The 19,043-nt window shown below is 47.1% G+C and overlaps 1 protein-coding gene across 22 annotated transcripts in view; it reads left to right on the top strand.

Moving 5' to 3' along the window:
* FHOD3 (formin homology 2 domain containing 3) overlaps positions 1-19,043 on the top strand; it is a 530,360-nt gene that overhangs the window by 491,084 nt on the left and 20,233 nt on the right. For 12 of the 22 annotated variants that reach the window (XM_069568673.1, XM_069568677.1, XM_069568675.1 and 9 more), the window contains 5 exons: positions 935-1,096; positions 6,627-6,817; positions 12,796-12,988; positions 16,505-16,528; positions 17,835-18,009. In XM_069568673.1, the coding sequence (XP_069424774.1) occupies positions 935-1,096; positions 6,627-6,817; positions 12,796-12,988; positions 16,505-16,528; positions 17,835-18,009 (745 nt within the window). The remainder of the gene's footprint in view (positions 1-934; positions 1,097-6,626; positions 6,818-12,795; positions 12,989-16,504; positions 16,529-17,834; positions 18,010-19,043) is intronic. The other 10 variants (XM_069568681.1, XM_069568674.1, XM_069568680.1 and 7 more) reach the window with 1 other exon arrangement.

Raw genomic sequence — 19,043 nt, 5'->3', positions numbered from 1 at the left:
GAGCTTTTGTCCTTAAAATATCAGAGCCTATTTATTCAAGCCTGTATCTTGCTGTAAATAAGAAAATGTAAAAAAATAAGCACATTATTGCTTAGGAAGGTTGGTTCCTCTCACAATTGACTTTGGAAATGTTTTCTTCTACAATCTTTTTCTTTTTCTCCCTGAGCTTATCACTTAAATATTTGTACCCATACATATTATAAACACACTTAAACAACAACAACAAAAAAAACTGGCCTATCTTTAGCCAGGAAGTAGAAAATCCTCAATTATGGGATTAGGGAAGTTGTGGCTGCCTACATGGCAGAAACCCCACACCCAGCACCCTGATTTAGGAGTAGGGCCCTAGCCCGTGGCTGACGGCCATGATCAGGAAGGGCTGGAGGCTCATTTCACTATCAGGGTGGCTGGTGCTTGTGTGGTCCGCTAAGGATGTTGGAGCATGTGGCCTGAGATGCTTCAGTCCCAAAGGAACTAAATATTGGGCTCCTCCTAAAGGGTGTTAATTCTAACCATTTGTACCTTTCTAAGAGTCTGCATAACACTTGTTCTCCACATCCTCTCCAGCACTTACTGTTTATAGATTTTTTTTGGTGAGGGCGGACATAGCGAACAGCAGGGGAAGAAGGGGATGGGACAGATAGAGAGAGAGTAGCTTTTAAACATAGACATCGCCATGTGTGGAATAGATAACAAAGTGGGAAGTTGCTGTATAACACGGGGAGCTCCAGTTGGTGCTCTGTGACGACCTAGAGGGGTGGGATGGGGGGCGGGGGTGGGAGGGCGGTTCAGAGGGAGGGACATATGTCTACTTATAGCTGACTCACATTGTTGTATGACAGAAACCAAAACAACATTGTAAAGCTATTATCCTCCAACTAAATAAAAGAAAAAACTTGTTCTTCCATTCTCTTATGTTATGTTGCCCAAATAGGCCAAAGCGTTTGAGTTAAGCTACCTCGAGAAGGTTCCAGAAGTCAAAGACACGGTGCACAAGCAGTCACTTCTCCACCACGTGTGCACCATGGTGGTGGAGAACTTCCCAGACAGCTCAGACCTGTACTCGGAGATCGGGGCCGTCACGAGATCAGCCAAGGTACGTGCTGGGCATGGAGTGGCGGGTGGGGCCCCTCTCCCCCAGAGCTGGGGGTCTGCACCCACCGTCTCTGCAGAGCGCAGGCACCGTTAACCAAAACACCCACGTGGTGCTTGCACCTCCTGCTTTAGAGTCTGTGAATAAACCTCGCCTCCTGCCATTTCTAATGGACTTTTGAGATCACTTTCCCATCTCTGGTTCTCTGTCAGATTCTTTCCTGCTGAGGTATATGAGGCAAGCCTGCTGTTCAGTCCTAACCCCACGTCCCCTGGTCAGCCACCGTACTCACCGGGCTGGCTTCTCCAGGGCATAGAAACCACCCGGCTGGTTTTAGGTGACAAAAATGTCCGAAAGATGCACTTTGGCTCCCCCTAAAACTTCCATAGGGCCCTGCAGTGAGGTGTGGAGCCAGGGAACTAAGGGCATGCGCGGCCCCCTGCCCCCTCACAGGTTGGCCTTGCCTGTGCTCTTACACTGAGGGAACAGTTTTATGGGGCTGTAAACAGTGTATAGCATTGGCCCCTTAGCTGCAGTCTCTTAAGCTTAGCGCAGAGTTAAAATCTTCATGAACTTTGGTTTAGCCGTGAGAGCTGGACAGCCAGCTGCCCCTGCTGCAGGAGCATTATTGCAGCCAGGTAACCACAGAGGGATCCCAAACAGCAGAACCAGGAGACGTGAGGGTCTTGCAAGCAACAGGGAGCTCGCAGGGAGGGTCTTCAGTAGAACACAGGAGCCAGGCCCGTGTGGGAAAACTCCCAAAAATACAACCCGGCCGAATTGCATTTAGCTCTGGGACTCACTGGAGTCTAGTATGGTTGTAGGAGGGCTTGCAGGCGGCTCAGTGGGTAAAGAATGTGCCTGCTATACAGGAGACGCTAGTCACATATGTGAGTTCAATCCCAGAGTCAGGAGGATCTCCTGGAGAAGGAAATGGCAACCCACTCCAGTATTCTTGCTTGGGGAGTCCCATGGACAAAGGGGCCTGGCAGGTTACAGTCCATAGGGTCGCAAAGAGTCGGACACGACTGAAGCGACTGGGCATGCACGCGTGATCGTGGGAGAGACTGTGGTGGGCAGGAAGGGGGAAAGGCTTTGCTAAGTTCCCCTTCAGGGAGCACTCCTCTCTCTGTCTTCCCTAACAGAGCTGGCTCTTGGGAACCTGCGGCCTGGGACCTTCCTTCACCTTCCCTTAGCTGGCAGCTGCCAGATCCACTGAGCAGGTGTCCATGAGCCAGTATGACAGGTGGTTCTGCCTTGAAGCAGAAACAGGCTTGACCAGCGGTCCTGCAACTCTGAGAATAGGCAGACTTTGCTATTTTATAGGCATTCTCACCATATTTACTCTATGCCAAGCTCTGTTCTGAAGTCTTTAGAAATATTACTTTAGTATTCTAACCAAGGTAAAAAGCCCCTCTGAATGTCCCAACAGAGGTCTTCTAGTTGCTGCTCTGATGTCCTCCCATGAACACCTTCTCAGAAGACAGTTTGTTAGGAGTAATTCTTGAGATGAAGTCTTCCTGGCCTCTTGATCCCCATTTCCAGAATAAGTCAGTTCCCTTTTTATATCTAGTCCTTTGCTCTTTCCAGGGCCTTCTACTGGTGGAGTCTGCTTGTGCTGAGTTGCCCTGGCTTAGGCCCCCTGCACCAGGCTGGCCCCCCATTTCAGGCCTTTTCTTGTTTAAAACCTGACTACACAAGCCGGAACTGTGGGTCCCTTCTCCCTGTTAACCTTGGCAGTTATGAAGGATGAGTATTGACCCAAGTCCTGGTGACTTCAAACAGGAGGCCAAGAGGGCCCCTATCGCCACTTCTTAGCTTTTACTCTCAAAGTTGGGAGACACTGAGGGGCACCTTCTGTGTAGATAGGTACATAGACTACATCAGGGATTCCCCAGCCACATTCAGTCCATCCCCTGATGTGTTACTTTGGGGGTCATCATTGCAACCCTCCAAGGAGCAGGTAACTCTAGTGTCTGGAGGAGAACTTTGTCCCACCAGGGGTTGTGGGGAAATGAGTAGAGGTATGCATAGCTCTGGCTGCTCCTAGAGAGGTTGGGCGGGGTGGGGGGCGGTGCCTCACAGGCTTGTGCAGTGCTGACAAGTCAGGTTAGCTTTCAAAGAGAAATAGTGACACGTGGTCACTGACCTGACCCCACAGCTCCAGAAGTGAAGGCAGGTGACAGTGCAGGCTCTCCCTTGTATTAGTTATCTACAGCTGTGTAACAAATAACCCCAAAAGCTAATGGCTTAGGATAACGTATTAGTTTCTTAGGGTTGTTGTGACAAAACACCACGAACTAGGTGACTTAGAAAAACAGAAATAATTTGTTCCACCGTTCTGGAGGCCAGAAATCTGAGATCAAGTTGTTGGCAGGATAAGTTCCTCTTGAAAGAGAAATTTGTGCCATATCTCTCTCCTGGCTTCTGATAGTTTGCTGGAAATCACCCCAGCCTCTTCCTTCACCTTCACATGATGTTCTCCTTGTGTGTCTGCATCCAGATTTCCATTTCTTGTAAGGATACCAGTCATATTGGACTAGGGATCCACCTTACTCCAGTGTGACCTCATCCTAATTCAGTTAATTACATCTGCAATGACCCTATTTCTTAATCAAGTCACATTTTGACATACTGGGGCTTGGGACTTCACCATGTGAATCTTGGTGCGACACATTTCAACCCCTAATAGACAGTAAGAAACATTTCATGAATGGTTCTGTCTCAGATTCTCTTCTGGAGTTTCAGTCAACATTTCAACTGAGGCTGCCATCATCTGAAAGCTCAACTGGGGCTGGAGAAGTTTTCCCCATGGTGGTTCACTCCCCTGCTGGTTCTTAGAAAGAAGACTCAGTTTCCTCCTATGTGGGCCTCCCCCAGGGCTCCTTGAGTGTCCTCATGATATAGCAGATGGTCTTTGCCAAAGTATATGATCTGGGATAGAGTACACAGAGCTCCTTGCAGATACTCATCCCTTTTTATGACCTAGCTTCTACATTCTCTTCATTAGAACCAAGTCACTAAAGCTGGCTCATATGCAAAGGGAAGGATTGGTGGCTTGACATTTTGAAGGCGTGAGTGTCAAAGGATTTGACATACTGTGTGTTTTCCCCATGCCGTCCCTTTCTGCAGCCCTGGCTCTTATCCCTGAGTTGCCCTGCTCCAGCCCAGACTCACTTGATAAGATCTGACTGCCTCACAGCACAGCTCTGTGTCCTCTTACACACGGAAAGTGGCCCATGTGCAGCTGTTGTCAGGAGAGGGCTTCCTGGCAGTGACTTCCTGCTTGCAACAGAAGGCCAGGCCAGCTCTCTCCCCAGGGTGGGATATTTTAGGAACAAACCTAGGCTTAAGACCTGATGGTTACGAACTTAGACTCTGAAGCCAGAGATATTTGGGTTCAAATGCCAGCCCCACCACCTCCCAGCTGTCTGGCCTCTCGCAAGTTCCTTAACCTTTCTGTGCAACAGTTTCTCCCCCAGGAAGTGGGGCCAGTAATAGGATCTGAGGCCATGAAGTAGTGTGAAGACTCAGATCATGGTGATGCCATCAGTGCAGCAGGCAGCCAGCTGAGGCAACCTCGCAGCTCTCCTCAAAAGATGCTGCATTAATCTCCCTCTTCAAACACCTTTTGGTCAGAGGCTCCCCACCTGCTTTGCATTGGCAGTGAGGTTGCTTTCCCTGCCTTTAAAGGCTCACAATGGATTCTCTTCCTTGAAAACTCTCTCTCACGTGGTATCTGTCCACCCACTCTGTGCCCACTGCAGTGCTGGACAGGCATCACCAGTTAGACCAAGGACTCAGTACATTCTGAACTGAACTGAAGTTATTACATTTATTAAAGTTATTAAAAATATTGTGGCTCAAAGTCGCTACCAGGTGCAAATGATTAGACAGGTTACAACTGGCTTCAAACCTCCTAGACCTCTTCAATATTACATGTTGATCTCAGGTCATCTGGATCCCTTTCTAGACTTACTCTTTGAACTAGTCAGTCCTTCTTTTCTAAGGCTGCATTTCTTTTTCTTTCAGTAACGTGTCAGATTTTTTTTTTCTCAGCTCCACTGTATCATAGGAAAATGTAGCCTTTTCTAATCTGGATCCCAAATTCCTTTGTTTTCAGGCAAATGATTTTTCTCAATGTCCCACAACCCCCAGTGCTTACCTGAATCTCCAGCCTCTACCTAAACTTGCCTTCTGTTTTGGCACCCACACCACCCAAGAAATTCATGATGTGTGCTGTCTTGCCTGACCCCCTGGACATCCCCTTTGCTCAGCACATCTTCATCCTGTCTCGTGACACATCTCCCAGGATCAACCTTTCTTGACTTGGCCTCCAGCATTGTCTTTCTCAGGGTGGGACTGGAGGTCTGAGGTCACTCCAGCCAGTCCTTTTGGGCACTCGCCTCCAGGCCCTGCTCTCGTGACCACAACCACAGCCTCTGAGCAATGGCGGCTCACCTTTCCACACTTTCTCTTTCTCCTCCTCATTTGCTGGCCCCTCGCCCTATCCATCGCTCACTCTCCATCCACCTCTGTCGACTCTCTCCAGCTCACTGGTCTGTCTAGTTCTTCTTCCCGCTCCTAGTCTTCTCAATTTCTTTCCTCTCTCTCACATCTCCTTCAGTGTATTTACTTCATGGATAACTCTGATTCCCATAATTTTTAGACTAGAATTTCCATCAAAACATTCCTTTAGAAAGCCTCATCTCAGTTCACTTCAGTCAATACAAACTGGTCCCACTTCCCTGAAGAGCAAAGTGAATGCTCTGTCCCATCTGTTCTTTGCACACATGGTTTGCATCTGCTAACAGATGGGGTGGACCACACACTCTGACTCTCACCCAGACACAGAGGCCTGGTGGGTAGTGTACCTCCTCAGTGATCACCTGTCTGTATGATGAGCCTCCTGGGGAACAGCAAGCTGGTCTCTTTCTGCATTGATCTTTGTCTTCCTCATACCTGGGGGCTGGAGCGGGGGACTGGCATGCACTTGCTTCTCCCTGAGTGTTGTTTGAATGAGGGAATGAATGGATAAATAAATTTGTCACACAATGTAAAAACGATCATAGTGAAGAGAAGCTGGCTGCCCCTTAACTGGCCCCAACATATTAAGACCATCCATGTCTGAGTCTGGTGAATTCCTCTAACCTCAAATGAAATATCTAAAGAATAAGAGAGCTCTGAAAAATTTTATGAGACTTTTGCTCAGTTCATCTTGTACTAGGGTTCACTGATATCATGTTTTAATTTACAGTTCTCAAAGACTTTCTTAAGATTTCTTTCCAAATATGGCAAAAAAAAAAGTGACACTTGTGTTGAGTTCATTTGGAGGTTTTATCACTAAATAATTTGATGTAGAGATAATGACGAATACACATGTGGACAATTTTTAGGCCATAAATATGTTTGTATTTCAAGACGTAAATTGGGTTTTGATGTTTGTTTCTTCCTGGAGGCAGTTCAGTTTCCTGGGTCAGGTTGCTGTCCGGTTATTTCAGCACGTTTGTAATGTTCTCCCTCTGATTTTCAGGTTGACTTTGATCAACTTCAGGATAATTTATGTCAGATGGAGAGACGATGCAAAGCTTCATGGGATCACCTCAAGGCAATTGCAAAACATGAAATGAAACCAGTTTTAAAACAGCGAATGTCAGAGTTCCTAAAAGACTGTGCAGAGCGGATTATAATTTTAAAAATTGTCCATAGGAGAATAATCAACAGGTGAGTGAATTGGGTTCATGCAAATATCAGTAAAATGGCATGTTGAAGATATTCTGTAAATCAAGATGTGAAGGTACATATACAAACATACTGAAAATTCTTGGTGCATAGCAAGTGTACCTTTGATGGACAGTCCACTTAATTTTTCTTAAACACACACATGGCAGTAATGGCACTGAATCTTGGAAGGAATCTCAGAGATAATATTGTCCCGAAGTCTTACTCGATCAGGAATTGCATCTGTAAGATCTCTGGCAAGTTGGCCCCTGCATTGCTGCACCTAGTTGAGCAGTTCTGCCTACAGAGAGTACACAGTCTTGCAAGGCAGCTTGACTTGTTAGGGAAGTCCCTTCTTCACGTTGTCCACAGTCCCCGAGACCTTTCACTCCTGGATTCTCGGATGGCTGCTCTGTGCTGAGCCTGCCTGGAGGCGGCCCACCCCCACAATGAGCATCATCCTCTGGGCCAGCCTTCCTGAGAGTCCCAGGACCCGTGAGGATCCAGGGAGACACAGCGGTGACGTGGCAGGCCTTGCTTCCTACAGGGAGGCTGGTGAGGGTCTAGAGCGGCTCCACGGCGGTCCAGAGCTGTCTTCCCTGTAAGTGGCAGCAGCATCGGGACAGAGTGTCCCAGCTCCCCAGGTCAGGCCATTTCCTACCAGGCACCGCCCACTTGGTTCTCCTTTGTCTCGTCGCAGAGCATGGCTGGAGGTCCCTCCTGCTGGCCTCTGGAGTCCGAGTGCTTTGTCCTGGGCCCCACTCCTTGGTGAGCAGATGTGCAGGCCCGCAGGGCGTGGTTTCCCTGGAGCAGGTGCTCTGTAAATAGACCTGCTGAAACAGGCCTCACTGAAGCTCTATGAAGGCAGGCCTCCCTCAGGGCATCTAAACTGCAGACCTTCCCCGAAGAACCATAGAGCAGGCCTCCCTTGGGGCGTCTAAACTGCAGACTTCCCAGGAGACCTGCTCTTCAAGTCCACTCCCACTCCTGTGCTTGAGTACTTTATTACTGTCTCAAACAAATAGGTGGCATATTCACTTAGCACATATTCACATTTCACATTTTTAAAAATCTTTTCTCTTTTCCTTCCCTCCTTTCTCTGTCTTTCCTTCCTTCATAGGAACCCACGCTGAATTTTTAAAAACCTCCTTTTCCTGTCTGCCTGTGAACCCTCTCCCAGTGTGTATCATGTGCTGTTTGGGTAATCATACCTCCTGGGCCTTGATCCAGGCCTTTTTTGGTGGGCAGCGGTAGTCTTTAGTCCGTTAGACCGGACAAGAACAGGGGACAGAACCTTCCCTCCAGGTTGACAACTATCCATTACTCAGTACTTTTGGAATTTAGCTGTTCAACTGTAAGTCGCCCTCCCTGTACTTCATTTGGACCTCACAGCTGCCCTCCGGGTAGGAGGATCTTATCAGAGATTTTGTCAAATTTCTTACTGAAAGCAAAGTACACTCTGCTTTTAACATGGTTAAAGAGGGGAGGCAGAGAATGTAAGCAGCTTTGGCCCTCCATGCTTTGTGTGATACAAGCAATTTCCAACTTAAAACGACTCAAATAAACAAATAGTTTCCATTTGGAATGTCAGGAAACTGGAGCAGTTTTATGAAAGTCTTGTAAAGCTATTATGCCTGGCCACAGTAACCATCTTATCCCGGAAAGTTTAAAGCTCTGTTTTGCTGATACATCTGTTCCCTAAGCTATTGTGTGTGTCTGTGTGTGTTTCTGTGTGTGTGTGTGTGTGTGTATGTATATCTATATAGATACACACACACACGCACATATATATACATGTGTGAATCTATATATAATGTATGTGTAAAATGTGTATAACGCATATAGCATTTGCTCTGATTGCCTGTTCTTCCTGGTAAGCTGGTTGCCCAGCTGTTGCTTGCTCTTGTGTAACCTGGATTCCGGAGGCTCATTACTGGACACCCATTTGGCCTCCCCCCCTTTTCTAGCTCCCATGGAGCTAATGGGGCAGGTACGTCCGCTCCCTTTCCTGTCTGATGACACCCCCTCACCCCAACCCCTGCTTAGTGACTCCAATGGCCCCTTTTAATAAAGGGGCAGAAAGAAGAACTTAGGCAGTTCTCTTAAGGCAAAACCTGACTTTCAAACCGTTGCCTAAGAACGTCTTGTTCCGGATGTCCAAATTTACAGACTAACCTGCCCTTTTCGCTCCTGTGGTGACAGGCATTCCCACTCTGTGGGTGTGCAAACCCCTGGTCAAGTCCTAGAGTCACTGGCTGCAGTTACACCACAGCAGGCCTTGCAGAGGGGACTAGGTGAGAGCTGGGAGGAAGGCTTTCCTGGGAGGCATGGAGAACCACAGCATTCTCTGGGGAAAGCCAGGTGGAAAACAAGTGAACACCCACACTGGCTTCCCGGTGCCCCCAAATCCACCCCTCTCCACCCTCAGCCAGATACCCAACTCATGGACACATGTGAGGGAAAGGGTCTGTGGTGGAAACCGCCAGAGATGTTTGGCTTGTGCCTCAGGACACTTAGAGCAACTAGCACCCCAGTAACCTGAAGACTTTCTTGCCATGTGTTCTGAAAGTTACAAACTTAATTAACAAAAATCCCTCAAACCATTGTGATGGGATGGGTGGGAGGGAGGCTCAAGGGGGAGGGGATGTATGTGCACAAAGAGCTGACCTGCATTGTTTGCAGCAGAAGCTAACACAGCATTGAAAAGCAGTTATACTCCAGTTAAAAGAAAATTCCCTCGAATGTTTTACTCCCTTAAAGGTACACCCATTTTGCTCTTCTGTAGGAAGGCCGCAGTCTCTTTCCTCTCAAATGGACATCTGAGTCTTTTTTCAAGCATGCAATGTACTTCCCTGGTTTCACAGTGTATAGTTGAATCATATCGCCAATTTATATGTTAAGATTGTATCCCCTCTAGACAAAAAGTGTTCTAAAAAGTGGAGGATAAGGAATCTTGGGTAGTATTTATGTACGAAAGAGGACCCAGCTGTAGTCTGATTGGTTCTCCCTTGATTCATCTTACATATATTCATGTATTATAGTATCCTATCCTAATACATATAACATCATGTCATATCTCCAGGGAACAATGTCAGGTAGTAATAAGAGCCAGGAAGAAAAATTAAGAGTACAAATGGGACAGGGAGTGACCAGGAGGTGCTGTTTCATGTGGGTGGTTGGGGGAGGCTTCTCTGAGGAGGTGATATTCGGGCAGAAACTCGAGGGATAAGAGAGAGCAAGCCAGGCTGCTGTCTGTGGCAAGAATGCTCTGGGCGTAGGGGAGAACAGGCAGTGGAGGCCTTGTCAGGGCCTGCGGTCCTCCCAGTGCAGTGGCCGCCTGCCCCTGCTCACAGGCGCTGCAGGCTCTCAGCTGCGTCCTCTGAGGGTCCCCTACATACCACAGGGGGGGCCCGAGGTGGGCTTGTTCAAAGAATCACGAGGAGTCAAGTGTGACTGGCATCCTAGGCAGTGAGGTCAGAGAGGCAGTGGGGCCAGTTTTGAGTGAGACGCCATGTCTTGTTTATTCATCTGTCGATGGACACTTGGGTTGTTTCCACTTTGGGGCGGTTACGAATAGTGCTGTCATGGGATTTGTGTAGGTTTTGTGTGGACCCGTCGTTCCATTCCTGTTGGGTAAATGTATAGGAATGAAGGGGTTTCCCAGGTGGTGCTAGTGGTAAGAAACCCTCCTGCCAATGCAGGAGACTTAAGAGACGTGGATTTGATCCCTGGGTCAGGAAGATCCCCTGGAGGAGGGCATGGCAACCCACTCCAGTATTCTTGCCTGAGAATCCTGTGGACAGAGGAGCCTGGTGGGCTACGGTCCATGGGGTTGCAAAGAGTTGGACACAAGGAAGTGACTTAGCATGCACGCACAGGGATGAACCTGCCAGGGCACAGAGTAGCTCCGTATTTAACTCTCTAGGAGCTCTGTCTTTTCCACCACGGCTGAACCACTCTGTGTTCCCACCAGGACGGTGTGAGGTTTCCCATTTCTCTGCATCCTCACCGACACTTGCGATTGTCTGTCTTTTTTATTATAGCCATCATAGTGAATATGCAGTGGTGTCTCAGTGTGCTTTTCATTTGTATCCCCCTAATGACTAATGGTGTTAAGCATCTTTTCATGTACTTACCGACTATTTGCCAATAATCTTTTTGGAAATGTCTATTCAGATCTTTTGTTAATTTTTTATTTGTCTTTTTAGTGTTGAGTTGTAAGATTTATCTATGTATTCTGGGCACAAATCCCTATTAGACATGATTCACAAATATTTTCTCCATTCTTTGGGTTGTCTTTTCAATCTTGAGAGTATCCTTTGAAGTTTCTAATTTTGATGGAGTCGAATTTATCTATTTTTTTCCCTCTGGGTGCCTATGCCTGTGGTATCATATCTAAGAAATCATTTTCTAATACAAAGTTATGAATTTTTATACTTTGTTTCTTCTTAGTTTTATGGTTTTAACTAGCATTTTTGGTTGTAAATAGCATTTTTCTATCCCTTTCTAATTTTATGTTGTATGCTTTCCTTTAGTATTCTTCACAAATAGACTAATGTACTGTCCCTCATTTGAAAAACATACCAAACCCCTATTAAACTATATAAATTAGAGTGATCAAAACTATTTTTTTCTACAATTAGGGATATCACTTATATATACTGTTTATTGTTCACAAAAATTTTCCTTTGTCTCCTGGTAGCTTCTTTCTCATTTCCTAAATAACTGAAAATTAGACATATCTTTGCTCATTTTTCTTTTCTAAAAGTTTAAAGTAAATAGAATCCAATAACTTTAATTTATATACTAAATAGCTGAAATAAATGTTATTTGCTTATAAACATCTTTGTACAAATCATTAATTAGCATGTTATTCAAAATATGTTCCTGTCAATTCCATCTATTCATTTAAGTCCTCTAAAACTGCTAAGCAGCATTTCTTTACCCCTACTGAGTTTTCGTATGAGCTAGAAAACGTGCAATACTTTCCTTAAAAGTAAAAGTGAAAGTCACTCAGTTGTGTCTGACTCTTTGCCACCCCATGGACTATACAGTCCATAGAAGTCTCCAAGCAATAATACTGGAGTGGGTAGCCTTTCCCTTCTCCAGGGGCTCTTCCCAACCAGGGATTGAACCTAGGTCTCCCGCATTGCAGGTGGATTCTTTACCAGCTGAGCCACCAGGGAAGCCCTTTCTTAGAATAGTACTTTATTATTTTTCTTATAAAAGTTTTATACACCAATTTAAAAGAAAAACCATTAAATCACAGATAACCAAGAAGGAGAAAGTACTAACCTCCTGAAAACACACCACCTCCATCAGTGAGAAGGTTAGCTGAATTTGACTTCTGCTTACATTTTCACTCTTTCAGTGCAGTTCAGTCACTCAGTCATGTCCGACTCGTCGTGACCCCATGGACTGCAGCACGCCAGGCCTCCCAGTCCATCACCAACTCCCAGAGTTTACTCAAACTCATGTCCATTGAGTCAGTAATACCATCCAACCATCTCATCCTCTGTCATCGCCTTCTCTTCCCGCCTTCAATCTTTCCCAGCATCAGGGTCTTTTCCAAAGAGTCGGTTCTTGCATCAGGTGGCCAAAGTATTGGAGTGTCAGCTTCAGCATCAGTCCTTCCAATGAATATCCAGGACTGATTTCCTTTAGGATGGACTGGTTGGATCTCCTTGCAGTCCAAGGGACTCTCTCAAGAGTCTTCTCCAACACCACATTTCAAAAGCATCAATTCTTCAGCACCCAGCTTTGTTTATAGTCCAAGTCTCACATGCATACATGACCACTGGAAAAACCATAGCTTTGACTAGACGGACTTTTGTTTCACCCTTTAACCTCAAAGAACCCCAAGAACGAAGAACAATGTCTTTGGGTGTTTGGTGTTTTTTTTTTTTAACTGAAAGTCTGCAGACAGCTGATTTTTGCTCCTTAAATCTGAAGTCCTTGCCACCATTGTTTCTTCACGGCAGGTTCCACTCCTTTCTCCTCTTTATGGGCCACCCGCCATATGCGATTCGGGAGGTGAACATAAACAAGTTCTGCAGGATCATCAGTGAGTTCGCACTGGAGTACCGCACCACCAGGGAGAGAGTTCTGCAGCAGAAACAGAAACGGGCCAACCACAGAGAGAGAAACAAGACCCGGGGGAAGATGATCACTGATGTAAGTTTCATGAAGTCAGTTTCTTTATGTCATTTATTCTGAGTGTCTGATCAACCATAGAACTGCTCCATAGTTTACAGGCTGCACTTTTCTCTTTTTTTGACTGAAAAAAATTTGCCTCTTTTAAAAGGTGCTCTTAAACTGTCCCTCTACCACTTTGGTGAAAATCTGAAATATAACAAACTTCAAACTAAGTTGTAAATTAAGGAGGGGTGGCTGGTGGAGGAACTTTAACCTACCACACAAGTAATTAACTTGGTGGGCTATGTGATGCTAATGATGTTGAATACTTGATTCCATTTTCAACCTTTGTGAAGTGGCTAGAATTGAAAGAGGAAAAGAAAACGTCTAAAAGATAATGACACCAGAGGAAGAAAAAGGTTCTGATTTGGGAATTGATTCAGGATTTTAATGATCAGGATAATATTGCATAATCAATCAGTTGACACATGGACTACCCATTCTAGGCATTTGAATGGAAAAATAACTGATGTGGTTGCTCAAAGACATAATCTTATGGGCTCTTGGCAGTCCCTTGAGTTAGAAGATAGGAGAGCCCAGAGGACAGTGAATTTAGCAGGAGTCTCTGATGGCCCCTTGGGGAGCCCTGCACACTTGCATGCCTCCCCAGCCCCTGGGCTTGTCCTCCATCTCTTCCGCCTCAGCACGGAGCCCACACGCACCACTGACGCTGTGTGTAGGGCAAAGCGCTGTGTGAAGATGCCAAAAACAAAGACACACAGCGCAGGCGCCTCTTGCCGCTGGGCCTCCATGAAACTTGCATTCAGTCGCTTCAGTCGTGTCTGATTCCTTGCGACTGCATGGACTGTAGCCTGCTAGGCTCCGCCCCTCTTTATATCTGTCTGAGAAGCAAAGTGCCTCTCGGATCCAGGGAACCCAATAGGTAAAGGATTAAGACACAGGGATTGACCTCATCGTGCGGGCTGCAAGCCTCTGCTGAACCCAAGTCAGGCAGGTTTCTCTGGGGAGGAATAAGCTCAGTTAAGGAGACCTCACTGAGGCTACCTTCTATGCCCAAGGTGATCAATCATCTTGTAAGACATATAATAGGAAATATGATTGCTAGCCACATGAGGGGTGTGACCTTCTCAGATGAACTATCTTAGAAATTGTGTTTCAATTTTAAGGCATTTTGAAGGAGAACCAGGGACTAGTCTCCTTACCATTCACCCTACACTTGATCCTTGTTTCCTTGGAATTTGCTGAATCCTTAGGGAGTGCCCAGATCACATTTCTGCAGAAGGGACCCTTTCTACAGATTGTTCTGAAGACCAATGCCATCAGCTGAGTCTTCCATGTCCTCTCCTAAAATCTGGGTTCAATTGGATCGTCAGCTTCCTGGAAAGACAGTGACTCAGGAAGCAAACTGAACCCACTTGGGCAAACTGTGGCCCACATTTCATTCCAAAGTATTATTTTTAAACGTTTAAAAAGGGAAGTACTTATGTTTGTGGCAATGAGACACACTGGAGTGTGAAAAATACAAACTCAGTATGCTTATAGTTATGAAAACACATCAGAATTTCTTGCCAAATTCTTGAGATTTTTTTTTTTTACAGATCCCACTAATTTTTAAATTGTGTCCTTTTCTGAAAATATTCAGTCCTCCTGTTTATAAACAGGGGTAAATGTTTCTATAATTGGATTCAAAAATATTTAAATTCGCATTGAAATCTGGACAGCGCAGGTTTCTTCAGGGTTCATCCTCAAGGTGGCCTTTGTTTTTGATGGTACGAGTGGCACCATTCATGTAGAAAGATTGCCATCTGCTGGGAGATTAGGATATTGTCACTCAAAGCAAAGTATACAGCTTCAGGCTTTTCCAGGTCTCGGTTAAGCACCCATTGTGCACCCACCAAGGCACAGGGCTCCTAGGAAGATGTGAGCACAGTAGCAGACAAACTTGTACCCCAAGGGTGTCATGATCTGGGTAGAAAACGACATTTATGCACAACTGAAAACAAAAGCAGGCAATAGAGAGTCACAGAGCCTGTGAGCATCGGAGCTGGAAGTGATTTTTAGAGAAAACTGTGGGAAGTCATTTTTAATATAGATGCTGAATAATGAGCATGGAAGTGGTCGCAATTAGAGAGGACTTTAGGAAAACCATCATTTTATGAGGCACAGAGAAGTCTGGGTGAAATCTAAAGACCCTGCATTCACAGTCAGCCCCACACCTGCTCTCACACGCCTGTCTCCCCTCTTCTTTATTTCTGAATTTGCAGAGGGCCTCCTTTCTTACTCTCCAGGAGTCCTGCCATGTAAGGATCAGTGAGAACTTAACTCAAGCCTTTTTCCCTGTGTCCTAAACTAGTTGCAGGCAACACGGTGCATGGACGAGACAGCACAAGGCAAGTGTGGCCCTTTCTGCCTTCATCACACCCTGGACGGGCAGTGAGAACATAGGCTGTCCTTCCCTGGACTCTTACAGCCCTGCCGAGGGCCCTTAATCTCCCCCAACCCCAGCTTCCTCTTCTGTGAAAAGCAAACGCTAGTGACTGGGGGGTGTTGAGAGGGCTAGAGGTAAGCACGTGTGCTCATCACTGGAACAATGCCAACTATCCAGTTAAAGAAGCTCTAAGATTAAAAAAAAAATAAAGTCATCTCATCACAAGGCTGATTGCCTGGAGGCAGCGTAGAACTGGAAGCATTTTGTCATTTCGGCTCCCAAAAGTTTAGTCAGTTCTCAAAAACCTGCGTCTAATTTGCCGTCCTGGCTTGTAAGCTCAGTGGAAACACAAGTTAAATTAAGGGTGTGTTTGATTTAGAATTATGAAATTGACATGACTTTCATCCTCAATTTATTTTTGGAAAAGGAATATTTTATTTAGTTACTTAAAGCAGTTTGGCTGGTGATAATTAAAAGAATGGTGTGTCAGTTCAGACAGCCTCCATGAGGGACAGGTAAGATTTTAAAAATTGTTTGATGTTTCTGAGGAAAGAGTCAGGGTACACGTCCTGCCCAGGCAGTGGTCCTGCTTGTCCTGAGTGGCCTGTGTGTAGGCGGGTTCAGGGGGACCTAGACCTGGCAGCCTGGGCAAGGAGAGGCTCAGCACTCGGAGTGAGAGGAGGGGACACAGTGGATGGATGGAGACAGGCAGAGGGAGGTCCTGATGGCTGGCAGGTGGTGGTGGGTTCCCTGGGACATGGCCAGCCCAGGGACCAGCCAGCTGACTGACCAGCCCATGGCCAGACCACAGAGGTCTTTAACGGTCAGGGGACCAGGTGAACCAGTTTTTGTCCTCCTAGGCAGCCTCAGGAAATTGGCCTGACCTTGGTCAGGACTGGTCTTGGGACTCTCAGAGAGTGTCCAGACAGGAGGGCTATGCAGGCAGGGCTCGGCAACTCACATCAAGAAGGGTGCCCCCTGGTTGCAGTGGCTGAGTCCTTTTATTGGAATTTGCGGTGGCGTTGAGATGATCTCATCTCTGCTGACTTCTGTGCCTTCTGAGCATCCCTTCTGTCTTTCCCATCCTGTCCTGTCCTCTCGAGTAGACTGACGAAGAAGACGAAGTCGAGGTAGGATGTGTATAAACATGAAGAATGCCGCACGTGACCCTCCCGAGCGTGCTGTAGAATCTAACCTGACGTGAGCGGCATGACGCGCCAGCCCTGTTCAGAGCATTAAACCTCGCATGACTGTTTTCTGCTGGGTGTGCGTGTGGTCACTAACCTCCTTACATGGGTTCTCGTGGTGTGTGTCCCAGGGACTGACTGAAGGGAAACTGCATTTTCCTAGCTGTCCCGGGGTCCCAGGCCCTGTCAAGGGTGGCAGGGTCAGCAAATCTCTTCCTCTTGCTGGACAGATGGACAAGGGGTGGGATGGGTGGTGGCTCCTTCCCCTGACCCTGGTGCAGATGCCAGAACCAGAGGCCAGGGCCGGGCTGCCCAGACCAAGGATGAGGAAGGAGCCACGCAGATGGTACAAGCCACGACTGTGCCCTGGGCTTCAGCACCGGGGCTGAGACAGTGGTTAAAAAGAGGAAGCCAGGGATGGATGGAGCTGTTCTTTGCAAGTGTTATTCTAACTGACTCTTTATTTTTCATCCAGATGTTTGCCTGTGTGTGCATATGGCCCGATATTCTAGCATACCTCTTGTAAAACATACACTCTGTCTTTGATCAGCCTAGAATTAGAGAATCTCATCATGGGAGTGTAATGCTTGTGAAAACAACTACATTTTTGACACAACGAGAAGAAGTGAGTGTTGCCAGACTCAGTTTCAGCATGGATTTCTAGGCCATATTCTGATCTGGGCCCTGAATCAAAGTCTTTTGGGGCCTTTGGCAAATCCCTCCATCTTGGATGGCCTCAGTTCCCTTCTCTGTAAAGCAAGGGGGACAAGATTCTGCACCTGAATCCCACTTTTAAAATTCTGCCATAATAAGTGATCCATATGAACGCTTTAACTGCTTTCTGGCACCACATTTGAAAAACTAAATCGCACTGTATCTGATTAACAGGCATGTTTCAACACTCACATCCAGCCTTTGGTGTTAGATTTGGTTTCTGAGTTCTTCCCAGAGTTGCAGTCCATCACCCCTTGCCGGCTTCCACTGAGGGAATCTGCAGTGAGCCGGGAGACACACTGCAGTGGAGGGATGGGTGTGGTCCTTCTCGGACCGAGGTTTCTCTTTCTAAGGGAACTTGCCCCACGTGCAGCCATCTGTCATCAGTTCATTGACGCCCTCACTGACTGCCATCACTAATGCACGTAAACAAAAAACGAGAGAGACAGAGAAGGCTTTCCTCGACTGGAGGTTTGCTGAGCTTGAGTTGGTTTTTGGGGAGTCATCTCATGCCATAACCCCCTTGCTCTTGCAGTCTGGCAAGTTCTCCAGCAGTTCCCCGGCACCCCTGAGCCAGCCGCAGGGCCTGAGCTACGCGGAGGATGCTGCTGAGCACGAGAACATGAAGGCTGTGCTGAAGACCTCATCCCCGGCCGTGGAGGACGCCACCCCGGCGCTGGGCGTCCGCACCCGCAGCCGCGCAAGCCGAGGTAACACCGTCTTCCGGGGTGGCGCCCGTAGTGTCGGGTCCCCCCACAGGGTCCAGGTGGCTGTGTGTCTGTCCGGGCGGTGGACGGTCCACTCCCCGGGGCTCTCTATACTGACGTCATCACACTTTCCTTCACTCTCACCTTTGTGACCTGCCTTCGTAGCTTCATTTCAAAAACAAGCAACTTTCCTCAAAGCACAGCTTAGTTCACACAGGAGGTAGGAGTACTGTGAATGAACCCTTGTGGGTTAAAGCCGAGATCAGCAGGACTTCCCTGGTGGTCTAGTGGCTAAGACTCTGCGCTCCCAGGGCAAGGGGCCTGGCTCAATCCCTGGGCAGGGAACTAGTTTCCACATGCCACAGCTAAGAGTTCACAGCCAAATAAAGACAAATATTTTTAAAAAACAACCAGAGATCAGCAAACTGTGTCCTCCGAGCCAAACTGAGCTGGCCATTTACTCCGGTAGGTAAGGTCTTAGTGGAACACAGTCACCTTCCATGTGCGTGTGCTGTTTATGCTGCTTTGGCACTACGGGGCAAACTCGAGGGCTTGCAACAGAGACTGCGGGTACCACGGAACCTAATGTTTTTCCTCTTTGGCAGCATACAGAAAAGGGTTGCTGACTCTTGAATTAAAATGCTGTCCCTTTTTGCCTTTTAAATCCTTGGAGCGGAGAGGAAACTAAGCTTCAAGATGGTAAAGACAGAGAAGAGTTTCCAAGTCTGTTTCATAAATTGGAAAGGATTTTTAACTTGAATTAAGAATTAAGATGTATTTCACATCTGAGAGTGCTTCCCCGTGCTTCCCTGGTCTAGGCTGATGCCACGTTTACCTTCCTAAGTCTCCTCACTGCCTGCAGGGTCCAGCCCATGCTATTCATGTGGTATGCTGAGGTCCCTGCCTGGCCCCACACTTGGTTTTCACTTGGTCCCACATGGTGTGCATTGCCCTACTCTGCACACCCTGTGTCTCCCTGCGGCCCCACCATGGCCCCTGCTGGCCCCTCTCTGCCTGTCCTGTTACTGCCAGAGTCC

The sequence above is a fragment of the Ovis canadensis genome, chromosome 23 (genome assembly GCF_042477335.2).
Source record: "Ovis canadensis isolate MfBH-ARS-UI-01 breed Bighorn chromosome 23, ARS-UI_OviCan_v2, whole genome shotgun sequence".
Taxonomy (NCBI): domain Eukaryota; kingdom Metazoa; phylum Chordata; class Mammalia; order Artiodactyla; family Bovidae; genus Ovis; species Ovis canadensis.
This window is presented reverse-complemented; position numbering and strand designations above follow the sequence as displayed.